Source organism: Eleutherodactylus coqui, chromosome 1 (assembly GCF_035609145.1).
Source record: "Eleutherodactylus coqui strain aEleCoq1 chromosome 1, aEleCoq1.hap1, whole genome shotgun sequence".
Taxonomy (NCBI): Eukaryota; Metazoa; Chordata; class Amphibia; order Anura; family Eleutherodactylidae; genus Eleutherodactylus; species Eleutherodactylus coqui.
In genome coordinates this window covers 207,736,532-207,761,365 of record NC_089837.1, presented here as the reverse complement: position 1 = coordinate 207,761,365, position 24,834 = coordinate 207,736,532, and the positions used below count along the sequence as shown (strand labels likewise).

Genomic DNA, 24,834 nt, shown 5'->3' with positions numbered 1-24,834 from the left:
ATAGAAATATGAATATAGTCTAAGATTATAGATAATGTCATTCTAATATTTATAGTTTAAAATCCAGCTATAATGAACCTGTAGTGAAATTAAGTGACGCCTTACAAGGGATCAATGTTATCCCATTCCAGGATCTGATCTTATTTATCAAGTACAAATTGCATTGTGTTGAAATGATCTTAAAACTAGCCCTACAATGATATCCATCTATAGTCCCTGCTATAATAAGCTAATATTGAGCATTGCAAACAACAACCTATATAACAAAATGAAACCATTGAAGCACCTGTCAAGCATCAGTCTGCATTGAATTGCATGTTATGCACACCTAAATCACTACATATTCCATACATTGCTGCAGTTCAGTGGGGCAGGGGTGTTTAAATGCCAATTGTGGCTTACATCAGGCTGCCAGTGTCACAACAGTTTACAATAGGCTGATGCTGAAGCCCCAGCTAGGAGATTCCTACTTTCCACTGCTCCTCACAATAACTGACACATTAGAACATTTCACTAAAGGCTTCAAGATTCCTTCTTTGTATGAATGAGGCAGGAATAAAACTGGAAATGAGAAGAATAATTTGCATTTCTGCAGTGAATGACAAATTAAAAGGCGGATAAAGGACTTGGTAGAGAGGAATGAATGCCACAAATAACCTCATGGAAGCAGACTGGCCACAGACACAGTGCCTGCTGGATTCCCGTGCAGATTAATCTTCAAAGTCCCCTCCCCACATACACACAGCAGCGGCTGCCGGCACAACCGCACTTGTAATCCTCTCTGAGCGGCTGCAAATGGAATCTGGAGCAAGAATGAAGAACTGGCAATAAGGAAAGTGCAAGGAGCAAGCAAGAAGAAAAAGTGCAATAAGGAAAAATGTGCAAGGAGCAAGCAAGAAGAAAAAGTGTGCAATAGGGATGAGTGTGCAAGGAGCAAGCAGGAAGAAAAAGTGTGCAAGGAGCAAGCAATAAGGAAGAGTGTGCAAGGAGCAAGAGATAAGGATAATTGTGCAAGGAGCAAGACATAAGGAACAGTGTGCAAAGAACAAGAGATAAGGAAGTGTGTGCAAGGAACAAGCTGAGGCTACAAGAACTATTCTCGCAGGTTGGAAGAATAAAGGAAGGTGGGGAAGAGAGAAGCCGACAAGCTGATGCTGTACTGAATGGGGTTCCTTTTTTTCTGGGGTGCATTGTCCGGTGGAGGAGCAGAAGTGTCTGGCATCCCAGAGATGAGGACGTACAGCCTGGCAGGATCGATCTGACATATACTACAGCGGAGTACTGATGTGAGCATAAAAAGTAGCATCAGCCTCTCCATACTAACTTGTGCGCAGAATATTCAGTAACCTGGCATCAGGGTGGTGCCACTGTGAATTGTGCCTGCAGGAGACAGCTGAGGAGTGATCAGTTTACTGTGGATCTCATTGAGGACTATCTGTCTCTATTGTGGGATTGTATTTCTGTTCGGGTTCAGGCGCTGGTCCCGTCCTGGCTGCAGAATGAGACGGACCTTCAGATACCTGTGCGGCACAGCATCTCACTGCTATCTCACAGCCCTGTAGAGTCACCACTCCTTATCGGACTGGATCTAACTTTTGGATGTTGTATTTTATCATTTATGTTTGGGAAGTAAACTACTCATTTGTCCTACCTAAAATATTTTTTACTCGCCATGTGTGCAAATATAGTCTATGAATGGCTGAAAGCATTGCAGCTTTCCCAGTATGCTGAATCCTTTGTGGATAATGGCTATGATGATTTGGAGGTATGTAAACAGATTGGGGACCCTGATCTGGATGCCATCGGAGTGATGATCCACCAGCATCGGAAGAAGATCCATGATGCAGTCCATAGACTGAGGGAAGAGGAGAAGGAAGCAGCAAGTGGATTATATTTCACCTTAGAGCCCCAGGTAGATTCTCCTACACCTGACATCTACACTAGTCATTTGGTGGAGCAGTATGAGACCAAGGCTTGGAAAGAGGCACAGGGGCATAAACCAGTATCAAGGAGTAATAAAAGCGGCCAACTGAGCAAGAACTTGGTTACTTATCCTAAACTGAAGCTAAAGATCATGATAAGGGATAAACTCATTCGGGATGGAGTTAATCTCAGTAAACCACCTTTCTCCAAAAAGGTAAGATGCATGATCACTATATGTGCTATAGAAGAAAGTTGCTGATACTTCTGACCAGGCTAGATACTGAATACTGGATGTAGTCCTTTATAGTTGTGCTATAGAATGTATCTAGTAAACCTGTTGCTATATACTGTGAGTCATGCTGCATGTTCAGTTGAGTTCCTAAACTTCTAGTAGAGTATAAGGGCTTATTCACACCAGTGTATTTCACATATGTGTGTTAGTGACCCAATGCATTTTATATAGATAGTACATGGATCCATAGTAGTCAGTGAAGCTATTCAGAAATCAGTTTTTCTCACAGAATTTGGAAAAGATTGTAGCATGCACTGTTTAGGTCCATGGATAGCCTGTTCAAAGTCAACAGATCCATGAAATAGACACAGCACACAGGTGGCGTTCTTGTGCTGTCCATTTTCTTCTTATGGGGATGTTTAATTAACATGCTTGTGTGAATAAGTCCTAAGGATGATGCATGGTGCAAGCATTGGGGTGATCTAAACAATATATTCAATGTGCCTCCTATGAATCAATAAGCAATGGAGACTGATTTGTTGACACCATCTACCTCAAGTAACTACCAGTGATATTTTCTAAATGACTGTACTAAAGTTTTTATTCCCAGCTATATAGCTCTCCACTCTCCATCAACCTCATACAATGAGCTGTCTGGCCATGTCTCCCATGAGCCCTAGATATGGTTGTCCACTCACTTATTACTCTCCAGGTCATTTCAGTACGAGCTTTGGGGCCTGCTGACAATTTAAGTATAATTGGCTTTGAAACTTTCATTTGCCACAGAGATCAGTGTTCTTTTACCCCCGGGAAAAGTACTGTCACATCAGGAATAGACAAGCCTGTCCTTGGAAATCAGCAACACAGCCGTTTAGGAAGCAATAGAAAGTAAGGCGTGCAATATAAAGAATAATTTATTAAGCTTTTCTACCTTTCGTTCTTAGAAATTGGTGTTTGCTAGTATCTAGGTAATGTTTCCCTCCATGGTTTGTAGGGTGATTGCAAACATTTTTCAATTCAGTGGGCATTGTTAGAATGAGTTTCACCTCTGTTGGAGAATAGCAATAGATGATTGATATGACCTACCTTTGAATCTAATGAAATTCTCAAATGCCTAGTTACATTATTTAAAGTGCTATCTGATGTTACTAAGGGGTGTGCATAGCTAATATGCACGGCTTTATTTATGTATATGTGCATGCACTTTGTTGAAACCTATTTTTATTCTAAAAGCAGAACACAGTGCAGTTCTCATGTCTAGACTTAAATATCCCGCAGCAGGTGCAGGCCACTCCTAGCTAGGTGGTTGTTCTGGTGTTTTATTCTTTTATTTCATAAAGAAGACCCACATAGGGCATGATTGGCACTTCTTGACCAAATGGGGTCAAATGTTCCATTGAATGGTAATTAGTTACTGATTTCACCATGAGAGTATATCAGCAATGAACTAGTGGAGTGCTCGGCACTTCTGCACATTCCAGAAATGGTTTCAGCATGGATTAGTTTAAATTCTAAATGTGTGTTCAGGAATGCGCTGTCTTTGTACGCACAGAAGGAGGCAGTTATCGTATGAGGCATACATTTCTATGGTTAGCATTATAGCATCAGGAATGCATCCTGTGACATTCATGTAATCAACTTTATTCTAGACATTTGCAGATCTGATGAGAACAGAAGGGATTTCTGGTTTTCTGGTGTCTTACCTTGATATAACTGAAGCGTGACTAGCGAAAAAGAATCAGGCTTCATGCACATTACAGCTTTATACAGTTGTAGTGAACCGTAATACAGCACCCTTAGTAATGTTTGGGGCTTTACTGTACCTCCACATGCATCTTATTTTATATTAAGGCAAACAGGATTTTTCACTGTCGGATTTAATATAAAAAATTGTGCTGTTGGAGCCAAAATACTCTGCTGTATGAAGAACCATTATGAAGTCCCTACGTATTGCGCAGGGGCACTTAAAATGATAGATACATTGAATGAAAATGTATTCTAAGTTATTAGTTAAGATTTCACAATGTGCAGGTTGTGTCTGCTTAGAATACTAATTAAGTTAAAATTAGCATTCATATATGTTTTGAAGGAATGGCTTATATTGCAGTTGCTGGTAAATTTTCATCATTGGTATCCCAATGATGTTGAGAGCAGCACCAATCATAGCATGCAAGGATCCAGGTAGTTCAGATAGGCAAGGCATGTAGACCCATCAGCAGGCTGTGGCTATGATTTAAATTCACCATAACATTAAAACCTATATTGTGTAGGTTCCTCTTCGTCATAAAAACAGCTCCTACCCATTGAGGCATGGACTCCACAGGAACTATGAACATATTCTGTTGTATATAGCATCAAAATATTAGCTGCACATCCTTTAAGTCCAGTAAGTTGTGGAGTGGACCCTCCATGGATCAGACTCGTTTTTCCAGCATACTCCATTGATGATCAGATTGATCTGGGGAATTTAGAACTTGAACTCTTTATCCTGTTCCTCAAACCATTCGTGAACTATTTTTGCAGTGTGGCTGGATGCATTTTCTTGCTGAGAGAGGTCACTGCAATTAGACAATACTTAATTCCCCAGATAAGTGACACACTCAGCTGTCCACATGATGTAAAAGAAATCTTGATTCCTCATACCAGGCAACCTTTTTCCATTGGTCCATGGTCCAGATTCTGATGATCACATGCCCATTGTAGGTGATTTCAGTGGTTGAGAGGGGTCATTAGAAGCACTCTGTTTGTTCTGTGGCTATATAGGCCGATACACAGCAAGCTGTGATGCACTATGTATTTGACTCCTGTCATAGTCAACATTAACTTTTGCAGTACTTTTTCATACAGTAGCTCTTCTGTGGATAGGACTACATGAGCTAGCCTTCCCTCCCAAGACACATCAATGAGGCTTGGGCATGACCTTCTCTCTGGCTCATTGATTGTCTTCCCTTGGAACACTTTTCTATCTACTAAACATTTTGAAGATGCTCTGACTCTGTCTTCTAGCCATTACAATTTGGCACTTGTCAAAGGTGTAACTTTATTTATTGGTTTTAATACTGTGGCTGATTAGTGTATCCAGTCCATTTGGCAGAGCACCATAAACTATGACCAACTATGTCCTTCGTTTTCTTTCCTCTTTGTTATACATATCCTAAGATAAGTGTTACCCTGAGAAGAAGAGTGTTATAAACTTTAGGGTCTTAAGCCCCATTTAGACACAACGATTATCGCTCAAAATTTGCTCAAAAGCTGTCCTTTGAGCGATAATCTTTGTGTCTAAATGTGCCCATCTTTCAGTTTTCTGTCGAACCATGGTTTTCAGTTCTGCTTGAAAACCATCGAAAAGCTGATTAGCAGGACTGCAGGCTATGTCTGCTGTCCATGGTGCTGAATTCTTCAAGGGGAGCCTGCGGCTGAATAATACAAATAATTTCAGAGCTCAGACCTCGTGCTGAGTTCCGTAACAGCTCCCAAACGCTCATTCGCATGCAAATGAAGCTAATAAATACTAATAGGAATTAGTGCCTATTAGTACTTTTATGCAAAATGATCGCTGATCTTTCCATCTTTTGAAAGAGATCTGTGTTATTAGTTGGAAAAGACCAAGTTTAACTACTATCTTACAACTGTTTGAGGGTAAATATGTTGTCCTTTGAACAGATTTCCATGCAAATCAGTGATAGAATAATCCCATACAGTGCCACCTATTAGAAGATAGCTATCCTAGGAATCAATATCCGTCCTTTGAGCAGGCCTTGCAACATGACTAGGGATGTAATCCAAACCAGAATATGCATGTACATACAGATATTTCAGAGGTTCTTGTCCCACATTAGTGTACAGCAGGATTGTGGTTGGCTAGGTGAGAGACCATCAATCTGAGCCTAGCAGTGCCCTCACCAGTGGTGCTCTCCACAAGGAGAAACATTACTCCCTCCAAACAGATGTCTAGTAATTTCAACATTGCTGGTTCCAGTTTTCTACAATATCCGCAACTTCGATCAGCTACTTATAAAGCTAAAGTCACAATTTATAGATTTTGAGAATTTTAGATCCTTATTTGTGAGTGCAATGATGAAGCATGGAATTTCTAAGATTTACAAGGTAGTTCCTGGGGTTTGCATGAATGATCTTGGGGTGTACAGGAGAAATGGCAACAGCATTGTGGTCCAATTCAAGATGATGTTTGAATGAAGATTCCTAATTAATGGTGATGTTGTTATACTCCCATTCTTGTGTGTGGTTTTAGGACTACAGATTCTTCAAATTGTCCCAAATAGAGATGGGATAAATGTTAACTTTCTTGGCACAACGCGTCAACTCAACAGGTTGTTACAGTGAAAAAGCTATGAAAAGCCTTATGGGCTTTAAAAAAAATTTATGAGGTGTAATATTTTACCACCAAATGGCAGATGAAAGTGTCTTACAGAGACGTTCTCAGTGACTGCCGTAAATCAGTTTCACAATACCTTTCATCATGTTGACTATAATGTAGTGCTAAACTCTTTAAGTTTTTTTTAAAATAGATTCATCCCATGGTAGATTTTTAAGTTGAAAAAACTCATAGTACTTAGTGGGGTAGCTTATCGCCTGGTGTAATTTTCAATGCCCCTCATTGCTTTTGTCCTGAGTTCCACACCTCTGTATCGCATGTTAGATTTTTTTTTTCCTTATGTAGGAACATTTTTATTGACCACCTGCCACATAAGCCATATTTTTCTACCACAGATTTTGCTGTGGATTCATATGCAGATTTAGCCCTGTCAATAGGCAAAATCCACTTGCAGAATTTCCAATGTCATTTCACACAGATCAGTGTCAAAAAGTGATGCAAATTTTCCCACTTGTGTGCAGATCCACATCAAGAAGTGTTGCATTGGTTCTTGGTGTGAAATGGCGCAAATTCAATAAAACTTGTATTTTATTCATTTATATCTCTGCTCATTCTGAGCCAAACAGTTCAATGGGCGGAGCTACCAGTGATTTTCAGATATAAATGAATAAAATACAAGTTATATTGAAACTTTCCCAATAAAACTATATATCCGTCTGCTCAGCTCCTCCTGCTCTATAGCATCATTCCTGCAGTTAGAACAGTATGTTCCAGCTGATAGGCTCCCTTTAATAAGCGCCTTACTGTGCAAAAGAAACATCACTACCTCCTGCAGGCCTTTTGCAGTCACTCCAGGGTTTTTGACAATTTGCCTTGTCAGAAGTATGGGGACAGCCAGTGATAGCTATCATTGCACTGTTGTGGCCATCACAGTTGTCATATTCCCTTATCTGCTTCTGCAGTTTGGACAGCATGTTCAAGCTGACAACCTCCCTTTAACCACTGAAGATCACCATACTGTAACGGAATAAAGGCACTATACAAAGACCTGTAATACCCCATACAGTGATTGTATAATGGTAAATACCAGTTTTGCGCAGTGGCTCTGAAAACCATATATGTTGTTACAGTGCAGTTACATCAGGTGATCACAGGTCGCGTTGTCTTTGACTGTTCACTTTCACATTTCTTCTCTATCCGATCCTTAGTACCATGTTGATTTCTTCCAGCCATGATTCATCTCTGTGGGATACTTCCATAACAGGCTGCCAGTTCACTTCATCTGGTGTTGCAGGGCCCAGCATAGGCAGTACAATGCAAGGACGTCATCGTGCCACCTGATGTTCTCTGCCTTCAGCTCCAAAAGGCTGCAGGCTTCAAGCTCTCTGGTGCAATTTTCAACTAGATTCACATCCTTGGGGGAGAATTAATTCTGGGTGGAGACATAATACAGGTGCAATCAACTGGATAGATGATACTGGCAGGAGGGGAATTGGAATGGGAGAGACGGTCCTGGAGGGATGGGACAGTTGATACTGGGGAGAGTGATGATATCTAGGGTGAGGTGTATAGGTTTGCATGGGAGCTGTATATAAAAAAATATAGAAAATAGGTAGGCTATTCAGAAAGTTGCTTTATTTTCACCCATACAACATATCAAGTTCATAGAATTAAATTTATGCTCAAAAAGTGCATGTATGCAAAATGATATATCAAAAAACATGTAATCATACAAAATGACATATCAAGCATACAAAGCATTGAATCTATGCACATAAGCAGCAGTACATAATTTGTAAAGCCCACCTTACCACCTGCACCCCGAGAAGTGTTTCGCCCCAAGCTCTCGCAGGGGGTGCAGGTGGTAAGGTGGGCTTTACAAATTATGTACTGCTGCTTATATGCATAGATTCAATGCTTTGTATGCTTGATATGGCATTTTATATAAATAAATGTTTGTTGATATATCATTTTGCATTCATGCACTTTTTGAGCATGCATTTAATTCTATGAACTTGATATGTTGTATGCTTTCCTTCCGCCGGTCTGCTGGCCATTGGAGACTCATCTCTATTGTACTGTAACATCTTTTTAATTGTAATGAATACAATAAAGAAAAGTTTTTTTTATGGAAGCTTTGCGTGCTGACCTGTTATTTTTGAAGATGTGATATGGGCAGGCATGGAGGCTCTAGTACTCTGTTGTACCGCCTCTAGTTAGGATACAATATGTGATACAGGTGGGCATGGAGGCTCTAGTACCCTGCTGTACCGCCTCTAGTTTGGATACAAGATGTGGTACGAGGGGGCATGGAGGTTCTAGTACCCTGTTGTACCACCTCTAGTTTGGATACAAGATGTGATACGAGCGGGCATAGAGGCATACAGGTTCCATATGATATCCTGCAGTATATTGGTTAACATTTGCTGCAACTGAGCCTCTAGATCATGCAAGCTCACAAGCTACTGAAGTTGGCGTCCCAAATGGTCCCATACATGTTCTGTTGGCAATAAATCTGGTGACCGGCAGGCCACAGATGTGTGACAATATTGTGGAAGCATTCCTGTGACACCCTTGCTGTGTTTTAAAAGTGTGGGTATTCTGAGATTCCTGTTGTAGAGTAATCTTACATTTTTGGATTACTTTAAATATACCTTCAATGGGTAACGGTACCTCTTGCCTTATTATTGTTTCATTCATGGAAGGATCTATTACTTTCTGCTCCCACACACTTGCATTTTTTAACGCTGCAATATCACTGTGTTTTTTTAACGCAATTGTCAATGGGCCTATTTAATGTTAAAACCTGCAAACTTGCAATGCGTTTTTAACATTAGAAAGCCCCATTGACATTCGTGTTAAAAAATGCTGCGTTAACACAGCGTTAAAGAAAAAACGCAAGTGGGTAGGAGCCCTCCTAAGTTGAATATATTCTTATAAATTTGGGGTTTGTGTATAACGCAATTAAAAATTGTTGTGAATCAACTTTTTATTCCCCTATTTTTTGTCTTCTCTTGTACTACTCAGGGTTTTGATTGGAGAATAGGAGGTATGTAGGGTATTTTTATTTGGATACGTATTTTGTGATATTTTCGTAAGAAAGAAAAAGTACAAATAAAATGAAAGAGCTATCCTGAGATGAGTTAGCGAGATGACCAACTTTTGCATAACTCACAAAGACTAACAGAGTAATATTTTAGTTTTTTCCTTAAAGCTGGTCATCTTAGGTCACTCATGTTAGGTTTTCTCGAGCCAAGAGCAAATGTAAGCATGGATACATCTGTATAAAATACTTTACAGGTTAACGGCAGAAATGTTGAGTTTATTCTTCAGAGGTTATCACTTATCACTTCCCTTTTAGAAGATACTGCCTTAGAGGATCCTATACGATACATTTTGTACATGACTGGTTGATAGATATTTTCAGCTGTAGCATTTGGCACATAAAACTATGACAGGTCTTAACACTGATGACATTGAAATGCTTTCCTGTAGGTGCATTTATTCAAAGTACTCACTGAAGAACAGTAGATGGTTGTATTCGGCAGTGATGCTCTTCTTGTTATTAGAGCGGCATTTTCATGGATTATGGGCACAGTGGCATTTTTTTTCCATCCTAGGAACTTTGAATGTTTTATGCAGACAACTTGAATATTCCACAAAATAGTTTGTTAGTTTATATTGTTTGTATTATGTTGCAAGAATCGTTTTAGTGCGTGTGGTAAGCAAAAGGGATTGGTGCAACATAACCATCATATGGCGTTAACACTATGAAGGGTTAAGGAGAGAATACAAGGATAACGATACAATGAGTGACTTACAGGAATTGTAATTGCAGATGGCTGATTGGTGTGGCTTTACCAAAGGGGTTTAGCTTGGCATGTCTGGTCTCCTGTTGCAGACAGAGCAAGGGGATGTATCTTTTATGGACAGTTGCCTTAAGGCTCATTTACATGCAAAGACAATCTTTCAAACAATCAAATGTTTGACAGTTTCAGTGATCGTTTTGCATAAAGTACTATGAACACTAATGTCCATTAGCACTTCATCAGCTTCATTTGCATGTAAATCAGCCTCCAGGAGCTGTTGGCAGAGAAGGGCAGGTGGTCTGAGCTCTGCAATTAGCTCCTTTGTACTCGCAGGGGGATGTCAGCTGAATACAATGTAATCAGCTGCTCCGTGCAGAGCAGAGTGTGAGGTTCCTGCTATCTCTCTCTGGCTGAAGGATGGATTTTATGCTCACCTAAAAATCATCCTTCAGCGGAAGAGTGAAAGATGGAAGCATTTACACACAACGATTTTTGCTCAAAAGCCATAGATTGAGCGAATTTTGAACAATAATCGTTCAGTGTAAATTGGGCTTTACAGTCAAAGATACATCGACTGTGCAAACCAGATCTTAGGCTTTAAACACATGAGCGCATACGCTAATATGCTTGCCGCTACGGAATGTATTGGCGCATGATCTGGGATTTTATTGGACTATTAAAACTCTGCGCTACTGCGCACAAGTTTGAAAAAAAGTGGGAAGATAGGTCCTGCCCTATTTTTCCCACATGTAGTATTAACGCGTGGAAATCCTAATAGTGGAAACAAAACACTTGAAATCAATGGTTTCATTTCGTCCTGTTATGCAGCTGTGATTGTTACGGCAGCATAACGGGACTAAAATATGCCCACCTGTTTAGGCCCTTACGCCAACATTATCATCATTCAGCTAGCTGATAAATGTTAGATGACTTGGAGGCCGACCACCGCTGTCTCCGGTCACCAGCATGGCTGCAGTGCGGATGGATTGTATAGAGCGGTGGCCAAGCATGTGTACTGCTGCCTCTTTCTACTCTATGAGAGATGTGGAAAGAGTTTAATGAAGCCCTTTAAAACTGATTACTAATACCTATAAAGTCTTGCAATAGATAGGATTAGAAAGCATAAAAATAAAGCAGTTGCTGTTTATTTGTTCATGCAAGTGGCTTGCTACGTGCAATTAGCAGTGAGACTAAGAGTAGTTGGCTCCTGTCTTGTGGCATGGTTCATCTAATGAACGACTCCTTCTACCTAATGAGTCTTGTCAGGATTACAGCATGCTGTTGCTGAATAGTAGGACGCACACTGGATTCTGACTATAGTGGCTTTTAATTCGACAGCAGAAGCTTTGCATAACTACAGGCAGATCCAGATTTTACATTTTATTAAATGAAATCTGTCATACCGACATACTTAATTTTTTATAGAAGTCTGCATGCTTGTGACGTCTCTGTGTAGTCTCTTCTCCTTCCACCCTCAAGGTGTTTCAGAACTTAATAACTGACTCCTTACATCATTTCTATAAGTAATTGCAGTTGATTTCAAAGCCATAAACCTGCATGTCATACAGAAATAACAACACCTTGCAGAGAAGGCATAAGGAGATTGTTATTTAAAGGGGTTGTGCCCAGAATGCACGGCTCAGCGTGAACAGCTCAGTGCCCTGGTTCCACTTTCACCATCCTCAGCAATCAGCTGATTTTACCAGTGGAAGTCATGACCAACTCCAAATTTCTGCTGCAGTCACGACATGGGAGCTGTTGTCTAGCAGGATGGCAGAAGGTCTACCAGAGTAGGGGTTGCCCTTATTGAGCAGCTCTCCATTCTGGGTCATAGAGTGGGTTCTTGAGCATGGGACCTCACTCTATAGTTTTAATATGCCCTAACGTGGCATATGAACAGAGGTTGTGCTCTTGGCACAACCCCTTTTAAATATAGGGTGCCAACAGATGCATCTCTATATCAGTTCTGGCACTAGAAGCTGGAAAGCTGCCATGTAATCTGAAGTTGTCTATGTGAATCTTCCTCTGTTAATAGACATTGAAAGTAGGAAAAGATTTTGTTAGGGGAACAAACATTATTTGTTGCAGAAATTTCTAAGATTGACCCATTCATTTGAAATGGACTTTCAGAAATAGCTACATTTAGATATATGAAAATTGTGCAACAAATCTGCTGCGTGTGGCTATACACTAAGAGGCAAAGGTCATGGAAACAATATGACTATCTTAAAAAGTGCCCACGTCTAGATAGTGGCCCCTCTGTGCAAGAAATAAACTGTATTTGCATTTTTACATGAAGATGCATACTGGATTTGGCTATCTCTTATTGAGAATCCTAACCTTTCACCGATTACAGTACAATTTAGATGGCGTCATCTGACATGCAAATACATAGTTTTTTCTTCAAACTTGGCAACAAGGTGTCAGTGTTACCCACAACTACTCAGTCTACAAAACTGAAATCTAAAATATGTTTGCTATTGACAACAAATAAGGGAGATGGAATAAAACCTCCACAGTGCCACCTATTGAAAGGCAGCATTCCTTCAAGCCAAAGTCAGACTTTTTATACAAGCCTTGTTACAATGACCGGGAATTAAAAGCAAAGCCAGACCCCATGTACATACAGCTGTTTCAGGGTTTTTGCCTTTCATCAGTGTACAGTAGGAGTCTGGCTTTGCTAGTGAGAGGCCTGGGATGGCCTACTGTTCACTGATGAAGGGCAAAAACCCTGAAACAGCTGTATGTACATGGAGTCTGGCTTTGCTTTTAATTCCTGGTCATTGTAACAAGGCTTGTATAAAAAGTCTGACTTTGGCTTGAAGGAATGCTGCCTTTCAATAGGTGGCACTGTGGAGGATTTATTCGATCTCCCTTATTTGCATATTACCCAGAGGAGAGTGCATGGCCATTTGAGTCTCCTCACTTAGTTTATAGTATATAGTTGCTCTCCCTAAGGAGAAAAGATAGCGTTTCTGACCTATTGACAACAGTGACACTTTCAGATAGAACTATGTACAGTCGAAATAATGTGGTACGTGTTAGTTAGAAAAATCTATGTGTGTGTAAATAGTTTTGTGTAAAAAGAAAAAAAGTATTATAGAAGTGATGCTTTTATTGGCTAACTAGATAAATTATATTTGCAAACTTTTGGGGCACAAAGACCCCTTCATCAGACAGGTTAGGACCCACTATATCACACTTAACACCTCTATTGCCTTTCTATCCGTAACAAAAACCCCAGATTTATTGCTATAGCTTATTTTAAAAATGTATCACCCCATATACACGAGGAGACATACAACTGATCAACAAGTATTTTATGCTTGCTGAACACCAATAAGCAGGTGACAAATGAGCATTCACTCATTTCTTGGCTGATCGTTGTCCCATTTACAGGGCCTCATGTATATCTGGGCAGACGACTGCTCTGACGAACATTCGTGCCTGATAATCGGGCGTGCAAAAAGGTCTTAACCCTTTGCAATTCAATTTTGGATTCAGGGTTTCCTAGGGGGCTTTCTTTTTCTGCCATTATACAATGGCACCATCTGCTGGCTAGAGCCAGTACTGCGGTATGGGACATGCTGGAGAGGCCCCCGACAGCAGAGCATCCAATAATCTACGGTAAGAATACCCTGTCGGACGTCTTCCGACATCGGAGCTGTACAGTCTTCAATCAGAATGTCTTTAGACGGCAGACAGTGGATTGCAAAGGGTTAACTGCTCCAATTGAACACATACTTAGCTTTCTCGCAAATGTACCTGATCTTCTAAGGATTTAGGAGATCACCACTTTTTAGTCTGACTCGTGTTTCAATACAGAACTGCAAACTTCACTGGAATCTCTTTTTAAAACTAGTTGCATAAATCTAAGAAAAAAATAAGAAATGGATACTCTGACCAAAAGTGATATTATGGTTTTTTTTTCCGTTATCTTTTTACTTTTGGTTTTCCTCCCAGAGGTACCATGCAAGCAAGATTTAAATAACTACTACTTTTCTATAGTCAGCCTATATACTGTATAAAAGGATTCATTCGATTGGGCATTGGTGAGTTTTATGACTGCTGGATTCTCAGGTATTTTCTCTGTCTCTATCGATATATATGAAACATGCACAATATTTGAAGCAAATAGAGAATGCTAGAACAGAATAGATTAAAGATATTACAGCAAAGATATGATGCATCCATTAGAGAAAACAGATATAGGACAAACCAAGCAATTGGACCTAAATGCTACTATGATATTAAGCAATTGGCCACAAAACTGCTAATAAAATCAATTCAAATCTAAAGCAATCTCAGAGCACTGCAAGACAAAGCTAGTAAAAAACAAGCACCAGCGGATCACCTGCGGTGTTATGTCATAAAGGACAACGACCAAAAACACAGTCTTGCATCAAAGTTTCATCCACATATAAATTGGGACAGTGGTATTATGTCTTTTTATATAAGCTCACCTCTTTGTTATCAACACAGATGGTGCCTCCAGTGTTTCATGTCACACCCGCACTCCGTCTCAGCATCTTCTTACAGGTGCATGGTTTCTCCACACCAATACCTATGGATACTCGCCAGGCCAAAGTTCCTTTGATGTCAAATCCAGCTGCGGAAAGCCTGCCTCCAAACCAGCGCCCTTTGGTGCAGATTTTGAAGGAGGGTTTTATTGCAAATTCTTGTGCAGAATTCACCTCCTCATTCAGAGGGAATGAATTCCGCAGGGGAGACGGAGATAAAACCTACATGCTGTAGAATTGAATTCTGCACCGCAAGTTAATTTCCACATTTGTGTGGATTATCTCCGCAGCTTGTGGACGAAGTTTTCAAAATCTCATCAAATTTGCTGCTACTGTAAATGCCATGAAATTTCTGTGAGGAGGGTCTTTCTAATGTTAAAATCGCATTGCACAAATATCGCAAGTTTGCTAACATAGAACATGTGTGTGAAAAGCTCGCATCCAAGGTCCGTGCTGCAAGAAAAGTTAGGACCTGACCTATCTTTGGTGCGTGCTGCACAGGAACTTCCATAGACTCCCATGGGAGCTGGATAGCACACAACACGCAGCTCCTGATCGTATGAACGGGCAATTTCACTGCTAATAAACCTCAAGACTTAAAGGGGTTGTCCCGCGACAGCAAGTGGGGTTATACACTTCTGTATGGCCATATTAATGCACTTTGTAATGTACATCGTGCATTAATTATGAGCCATACAGAAGTTATTTACTTACCTACATGGGGTCCCCCCCCTGTGCTGGCGTCCCCGTTTCCATGGCGCCGACCAAACGTCTCCTCTGGTCGCAGGAACAGTCGCGCTTGCGCACTGAAGATTCCTCTTCTGGATGGTCCGGGCTCACGAGCTGCGTCCTGGCTCCTCCCTCTTCTCCGCGTCATCGTGTAGCTCCGCCCCTGTCACGTGGTGCCGATCAGCCAATGAGGTGGCTGTAATCGGCAGTGGAGCTCAGACTGGAGAAGAACATCCACGGTGCACCATGGGAGAAGACCCGCGGTGCACCTTGGGAAATGACGGCAGCCATCTTGGAAGAAGTATTTTATAACTTCATAAAACTGCTTCATGGTGAGTAGAAACGCTCTATACAAATGATTTACATGGGTAGTTTGTGATGTTTGCTGAACATGGGGGACTGAGCTGTGAAAAAATTTTCATTTTGGCCGCGGGACAACCCCTTTAATAGCTGGAAATCACCCGTTCACACGATTTTCTCCTGAGCATTGTGTGATTTTTTGCGATGCTATTAGAGCGCTAAAACCATACTCTTGAGAACGAGGCCTCACATAGTATTTTAGACATATGTCCATCTAGTTCAGCCTATTACCTCCCAATGTTGATCCAAAGGAAGGCTAAAAAAATCTTAATCAGTTTGAAGCCAATTTTCCCCATTTAAGGTAAAAAAAAACTCCTTCCCGACTCCAATCTGGCAATCAGAATAATCCCCAGGTCACCGGCTCTTATGGAGTAATTCATGAGTATAACATAACATGTAATATTATCAAGGAAGATCTCTGTGTTATTCATTAGAAGACACCATGAAGGCTCTATCCTATTGAAAAATCCTTCTCACAAAAGGGCTTGTAGGTTGCAAAATATCAAGCAAACCATTTTTTTCTGTGATTGTATTAAGTGTATTCACACTGATATAGGGGCTCGTTTTTAACAACACAGTTATTTATTCTCAATTATCACACCTTACCAAAGCGGATTGTAGCCGCATTCATTACACTCATCCAAAGAGATTGCAGTATAGTTTTATTTGCATATAAATAGAACTTTGGATTAAACCACACCAGTGTTTATTTGCTATTTTTTTTCTTGTTAATATTGGATAATATGCAGCATCGCTGTAAAGAGATGTACTGACCTTATCACGCTGCGACTGTTTAGGAGGGGCACATTCATACAAGCTAGTGATGTTCCTACAGAGTCCAACCTGACTGCAGCTGTTATTTGTCTGAGGCCTCTTTCCCATGAGCATATATTGGCCGCTGTTTTCATGGTCGGCCGATATATGCTGTGATCTGATGCATTGGATTCTAATGCATCAGATCACATGGTCGTTGTCTCGTGACATAAAAACACCCAGCTGACCAATATAGCACCGGGCGTTTTTACGTCGGGCCCAAAAGATAGTCCTGGAACTATCTTTTGGGCCAGAATACATTGGCCACTGCATGGCTGCTAAACTCTCTCCTGCTGCTCTCTTCCCCGCTTGCTCTTTGCAATGGGAGGGGGCGGGACGGGAATGAAGCTAAGCGCCGCCCCATCGCACCTCCTCCCGTTGCTGGCTGCGGACAACGAGTGGAAAGGGGGCAGAGCCTAGCCTAGAATGAATTATAATTAATTTGCTTATTGCTTTTGGCTCAGTTTAGGCAGGGATAGAACTCAAACAACGATCGGCCTGCATTCACCTATGAACAACTACCTGTTTACTGTGAATTGAGGCTGGTGGCCAGAAGCAATCTTCAACCCGCTCCACCTCCATTCATTGAACAATTGTTGATCCTGTGTGAAGGCATAGGGGCAATAATCACTGAGATGGCTGTTGGGCGTTTAAGCGCCTGACAATCATTGAATCTCCAAAAACCTAAAGGTGACCATACACATTAGATAGAAGTAGGTTGAGGGTTGAACAAATACTCTTCTAGTGAATGATTATTCCGCCATTATCCAATGCAGTTGTTCAAACCACTTAAATGTTCAACAACACTGTGCAAAGGACGAACAATTTTTCTAAGAACATTCTTTCAAAGAAAGATCATTTGTGCTAGAAATACCTTAACTAGGAATGAAAAATGTTCATCCAACTACCGGGCAAAAATTTCAAACATGGCCGACTTATTTTAAGGAGAAGATAGTCTGCATTGGTCAGCTAATATTCGTTATTACATCTCAACTGACAAATGATTGTTTTGATTGAAATTGTCCATCTTCATCTATTTTAGTAAATATGTATGGGTACTTCAAAGGCCATTTTATGACCTGAAGCGTGCAAGCAGTGTTTTCCTGTATTCTGCTGTTTTATATGGATTCGATAAAAGTGTTGTAGTTTGGATACTAGAAGCTCTCGTCTGTCTTGGACAGTGTATGTCTCTTCCTTTTTAAATGTTTAGAGCACTGGTAGCACATTGTAATATTCCCTATTTCTCCTAGGGGTCAATAGATAGAGAAATGCATGGAGACGGAGATTCTTATGTACTGTGCATTAAACCTACTAGCCCTAAAGCTGAAAATCTTGTGACATCATAATGAATTTAGATGTTTCCATAGCAAAAGTTTCTGATCATACTGGTTACTGACCCATCTTATTTCTTCGCATGAAACATTAACCCTTTGCATACACCCCAGCTTTTTCATTTTGGATAGGAAGGAGGTTGGATGGATTACTTGGAATTACCATAGTTTTAAAAGAGAAAACAATAAAAATGAACTCACCAGATGAATTTGTTATCAATTTTAGGTTACTTTAAGTGTTTGCTTACTTTTGTTTAGAATGTTTTTGAGTGTGATACTTGAGGAACCCTTCAGGATGAAGTCCAGGCTTCCCACTGTGTGTCTCACAATGGTTTGAGGCTGAGGCGGAATATCGCTAGCGATATTGTGCCATGGGGGAGGAATGACAGGTCTCCGAGATGAGCCTATCGTGGAGAATTGCGGCAATCGCAGGGTGCCGCGATTTAAATCCCGCGAGCAGAGAATCTCTATGATTCTCCGCTCGTGGACGCCGGCGCTGCGCTTTCCATAGCAACCCTATGGAAAGTTTTACAGAGAGAGATCCACAGGCGATTAATCATCCGCGGATCATTGCCCGTGGACAGGCAGCCTTAGTGTTTCTTCCAAGCCCGAAAATGATGGTCTTCCCCTCCTTCTTGAATTTCTGTTGTTCGCATTGCCTACAAGCCGAGCCATGAGTTTTTTCCTGTATGGAAGCTGGGTCAGCATTTTTTGGCCCCTCTCCTTCTTATCTATGGAGTACAGGATGTAGCTGTTTACAACTGCAACTTCTATCAGTCAGAAGTATATTTTTTCCACCATTTGTAGGATCTTCTGGTAACCCCGTAGCATCCACAGTACTGATCAGCTCTGTCCACTCCTCCCATAAACTTTGTGCATTCTAAAATTACTGTCAGTTTTTCAAATTAAACAGGCCGTTTCTTCCTATAACCAGTGATCAGCTGTGTTTGAGGCCAAAAACTGTACTTAGCATTGTCACTAACCTCTTGTTGTGGAATGACAGGCACACATAACCACTTTCTGAATCACACAGGCAAAAGATTTGTAGACTTCTTCAGTTTGAAGCACTTGAATTGAATCCTTCTTTTGAAACTAACTCTGCTCCCATCTATAGCCGCACTTCTTCCCGATACATAAAGTTCTTTGCATTTATTGTCAATGTACTCCCATTCCTCACCTTGCCCCCTCGGGTACTCACTCTCCCTTGAGCTGTGACAGGAGGAACTTAATGCAGCACCCAAAATATTTGGAGACAACAGAGACGAGAGAGAACATCCTTGAAGAACGGAGTTTGCTCTAATTGGGCCTTCAAATTCAGAGCCATGTTCAGTATTACACCAAAGAACGCCTTCATTTCTTCTGCCGAAACATCCTTCCACGAATGCCACATTGAATATTTTGGTAGTGGAGTCTCCTTCTGTATTTCTTCCGCTGTATACATATTGTCGCAGTCACAATTTCACCAAAAAGATCATTTGAGAAAAAGAGCAAAAAATATTCGAGTTCAGTTTTTGGCTGAGCACCTTGAGGAAGGGCGAGTACCTGTTGTGTAAAAGAGTAAGGTAACTCATAACAGGTTGCGTATTATCATCACTTTCTTCTTCATCATTTGATTCACATTCACTGGGACTAATATCACTGCATACAGGAAGAGTTTCTTCATGCTCACTAAACTCTCCTTCACCCTCACTGTCCTCCATAATCCATTTTACAATATGTTCACTTACACACTTCATCCCTGCCTAGCAGAACCGCAAGAGTATAATGCATGGTCACATGGCCTGCTGAAAAGCAACTTGCACCATCTGCTGGCCAAAGCCAGTACTACATTAGAAAAAGTATTGGACACGCTCCGACAGTGAAGCAGGTGAACAAACATCAGAGTGGTACAGGATAGTCATGATGTTGGACAAGGTCTGATATTGGATTGGAAAGGGTTAATGCTTTAAATAAGGGCATATATAAGATGCCACCTCAGACAGTCACATAAAGCTCAGAGCTGTTGTAAATGTCATTGCCAATGCAGTATAGTTGGTACATTTGTGGCAGTGAGGAATAGCAGGCATACATATAGAAAAAGTAATTGCTCATTTCAATACAATTTCAATTTCAATACAAATTCACGTGAATAAATGTCTTTATCAGCCTTGGGCCTCATTCACACAAACGTTTTTGCGCAACTATTTTGCTGCGATAAAACATTGTCCGAAAATTGCTTCCATGTGAAGCATTAGATTTCAATGCATTCATTCACATGGACGATTTTCGAGCACGTGAAAAAAATGGCGCCGTAAAATTGTCAAATCGCCAACTGGTTGCGGCCACCGATTTCTCTCGTAGTGTCAGGAGATAGGTCTTGACCTATCTTTTGACAAAAAACGCGGGAAGTTCCCATAGACTTCTATGGGAGCTGGAAAAAAAGTGGGGGAGGAGTTTACCTGCATCTGATGCTGAGAAAAGAAGACAGCTGGCTCTATTTTAGCGATTTAAGCTAACAGAAGCCATTCTGCCGACTGACAGAAATCTGCACCGCAGCGTTTTTTTCACGTGATACGTTCGTGTGAATGGACGAGAAAATGCTTATTAATTTCAGAATGACATTGCATCCATTCTTCTTTATTGGGATTTTCGGCCGTGTGTAGCAAGCATGAAATCGCACATGCTCATGTGAATGAGGCCTTACAGTGAATGTCTACCCAGTAATAATTTTTTAGATTTGTTTTATCTAAATAGGTAATTCACTTCTGATACATAGATACAGGATACCTGCAGAGACATAAAATTAAAACATTATATGATGGCTACCTGCAGCAACCACTAGAGGGAGTTACTGCATACTGTCACACTGAACTCAGTAACAACACAGTATGCAGTATGTGCCCTCTAGTGGTGACCTCAAGGAGCCAGCACTTTAAATTTTAAATCAAGATCTATGAAGGGAATGTGGAACTTTGTCTCAGAAAATTGGAGCCCTATACACTATAAAGAAACAAGCAACATAATAACAAATAATCAGCACAGAAATTTAAAAATAAAAAAGACATAATTATAAAATGTAATGCAGGTAAAAAAACACTTTCCACCTCAGGAGAGAGATTGCACCTGTGTACTGTATACTATGAGATTTATCCAAATGCAAATCTTATGTCTGTTCCTTTCCCTGGGCCTGCCCCTTCTCAAGGCCCATTTAAACACAACGATTATAGCTCAAAATTTGCTAACAAGCCTTCATTTAAGTGATAACTGTTGCGTCAAAATGCTGGTCCATTGTGCACTTTTTGTGTACTATTCGTTCATTGGTGATTTCTCTTTTCTCAGCGGGTGGAGCTGATAGTATTCTTTTAGCTGATATCCTGCTCGCAGTTCTCAGTGGGGCACCAGCTGAAAGCGTGGAGAACAAAGCAGCTGTTTGCATATACAAAACAGCTGCATTGTTCTTGGAGCTATTGTGGCAGTATCACGCTCTGCCTGCATTAAGTCTTAAAGGGGTTGTTTCGTGAAATCAAGTGGGGTTCAGCACTTCTGTATGGCCATATTAATGCACTTTGTAATATACATCGTGCATTAATTATGAGCCATACAGAAGTTATTCACTTACCTGCTCCATTGCTAGCGTCCCCGTCGCCATGGATCCGTCTATATTCGCTGTCTTCTGGCGTTTTTAGACGCGCTTGCGCAGTCCGGTCTTCTCCCTGGTGAATGGGGCCGCTCGTGCTGGAGAGCTGGTCGTCGTAGCTCCGCCCCGTCACGTGTGCCGATTCCAGCCAATCAGGAGGCTGGAATCGGCAATGGACCGCACAGAGCCCACGGTGCACCATGGGAGAAGACCCGCGGTGCATCGTGGGTGAAGATCCCGGCGGCCATCTTGGTAAAGGAAGAAAGAAGTCACCGCAGCGCGGGGATTCGGGTAAGTAATAAACTTTTTTTTTTTTAACCCATCCCTTGGCTTTGTCTCGCGCCTATTGAATATTAAAAAAACCCGTTTCGGCGTGAGACAACCCCTTTAAGTAGCTAATTAGTTACTTAGAGTTATGCAAAGATGATCGCTCAAAACTGTCACTCAAAATGTCATTTGAGTGATTTTTGAGCGATTATCTTTCAGTGTAAATTGGCCTTAATATGTATGTGTAGTTTGCAATATCAGCAATGGACTACAGCAAACTCATAAACACCACAGTGTGAAAACTCTGTTTACATAAATATCCAAGAAATATTTTTCTGCTACTTATTTGTAGTCTGTCGTATAAAAATAAAGCTAAGTGCATCTTATCACCCACCTGTGATTGATTTAAAAGCTTTTATGCTTTCTAGATAATTTTGCTTCAGTGATGAAGTCACAAAATAATAACGTTTCTGCTTGTGATGCACTATAGATACATTTTGTTAAATAATTAGAGTTTGGTATTTGACAGATAAACTATATTCTAAAAGCTTTTTGGGTGTATTCATAGGAAAATTGAATATGCATAAAGCTTTCAGTAAATTGTTGCCAGGCAGGCACTTAGTATAAAAAATTAGGACTAGAGAGTTGTTGAATCTACAATATGTATATATGTTTGAGTCATATCTGATGCGGTACATTATACAGTATTGATTTACAGTTTTATGTATTGGGCTTTGCCTACAAAACTTGTATATGATGATTCCAGATGAATTAAACACATAAAAATGGAATGGTTTTGTACTTATCTACTATGTTGAGAGTTTTCTTTCAGTTGGCACATAATGTGGTTTCAGTTAAAGGGAACCTGTCACCTACCAACAGCAGCATAAACTAAAGGCCAATTTATACGTAATGATTATTGCTCAAAATTCATTCAAATGTCCGAACATGAGCGATAATCGTTACATGCAAACGTGGGCATTGGGCACTTTTCACTTGAGCGACGATTTTAAGGTGAACTTAAAATCCACCATTCAGCTAGTGAGAGATAAAGTATCTCTCAACAGACTACATGCTGTTATCTCCACGGGAGTCGGCAGATAACATTGCAACCTGCTGGCAGCCATGAAGAGAACAGCTCCTGGAGGCCTTTTTACATGCAAATGAAAATGATAAAGTGTTAATGGACATTACTGTCCATTAACACTTTATGCAAATAGATCGCAAAATCTTTCAATCTTTCAGTCAATCGAAAGATTATCTTTGTGTGTAAATGCGCCTTTAATTATTGAGCTGTTAAAGCAGGTGGCAGGAATCCGGGTGCTGGATCCCCCAATTCACAGTCCATTGTGTGTGTTCTCACATAGACTCACGTAGGAGAGTACATTCACAAGACTCTGAAAAATGTCAGATTTTCGTGCTCAGCAGTGTACACCATGGGATCCCGGGAGTTGGTGAGCATTAAAAATACATCACTGAGTTATGGTGCTTTAGGCATGTGACAGGTTCCCTTTAATGATGTGAAATTTGTCAGGTTGTTAGGATTACAATAAATGCTCCTTCCGTTTCCATTTTTTTATCTAAATATATTCAAATGTGTTACCTTCTTGATATATATTTATAGGGGTTTCAGCTCAGGTTTTCTGATACAGAGGTTTAAATTCCCATAAATAGACAAGGATTTAACCTGCAGCCACCACTAGAGGTAGCTTAGGACCCTATTGCATACTACCCTAAATTAAAGTCAGTGACTGAACATTATGAAGTAATTTGCCATGCTCCCTCTAGTGGTGACTATAGGTTGTCCGTATGTTCACGTTTAAGTTAATGTCTGTAAATTCATCATCAATGTAATAAGAATAGCACACAGTAGTCACCTCCTGCTTCTGTTGGCTGTATTGTTTAACTCTATGCATATTCAGTTAATTCAAGCTTCGTATTGAAAAAAAAGTTACTCTAAAAACTAAACAGATGTATTAAAGGGGTTGTCTGGTTACTGGAAAAGCCCTTTTCAATAGGACCCCATGTGTGGAAATAATAAACAGAGATATAGTTACCCTTCCGCAACCACCAGGGTTCAGCACTGCAGCCCGCTGCGGTTTTGGTGACTCCTGTGACAGATGATGTAACAGGAAATCAGGTGACCGCTGCAGCCAATGAAAGTCCTGGCATCAGTGCAAACATCCTGAGAGTCATGATGCCAGGAGTTCAAGAACGTGATGCTGCATCTTCTCATTGGTCAGCGATCACGTGATTTCCTGTGACATCATCTGTAACAACCAAATCTGGGCTGCAGCGCTTGATGCCGGGGGCCACCAAGGCGTAAATATATATCCCTGTTTAAGTAATTAAGCATAGTAAAATTTTGAATGTTGCATTTTTGCCTCTTTTTCCCTGATGTGACATTGGTCTGGACTAGTCTACCTACATGTGAGACCTAAAGGAAAAAGAGGAAAAGAAAACGGCCCCTTGCTATATACATACAATTGTGTACATCAGCAAAACATGCATTCAATAACTAGCAAGAAGTCTAACTAAGGAAGAATGCTTCCTCAACTATAGCTAAAAACTTTAATGAATCAGAAGCTGAACCAGCAGAGATGGGAGCAGTCAAACTGAAGCACATTACTTATTTCTGCATGAACTTGTAGCCATGCTGCCTGTACTCACATTTTAATTGCCTTGAAGAGAATAACCATCTGACAGGACCATTGCTAATATTGTACAGCCATGCAGCCAGTGGCGTCTGCTGGAGCAGAAGAAAAAGGTTAGAAATGTATTCTCTGCACAACTTACCATAGCTATACAGCAACAAATAAACATAATAGGGCTGGGTTCACCCCGGGGTGGAATTGCTGTGGTATTCCCGCACGGAAATTCTGCTTGGCAATTCCGACT

The 24,834-nt window shown here is 40.7% G+C and overlaps 1 protein-coding gene across 2 annotated transcripts in view; it reads left to right on the top strand.

The window, feature by feature from the left end:
* Positions 1–706: 706 nt before the first annotated feature.
* SAMD5 (sterile alpha motif domain containing 5) overlaps positions 707–24,834 on the top strand; it is a 35,943-nt gene continuing 11,815 nt past the window's right edge. For both annotated transcript variants that reach the window (XM_066590775.1, XM_066590765.1), the window contains exon 1: positions 707–2,137. In XM_066590775.1, coding sequence (XP_066446872.1) covers positions 1,673–2,137 — 465 coding nt within the window. In that variant the 5' untranslated portion in view covers positions 707–1,672. The remainder of the gene's footprint in view (positions 2,138–24,834) is intronic.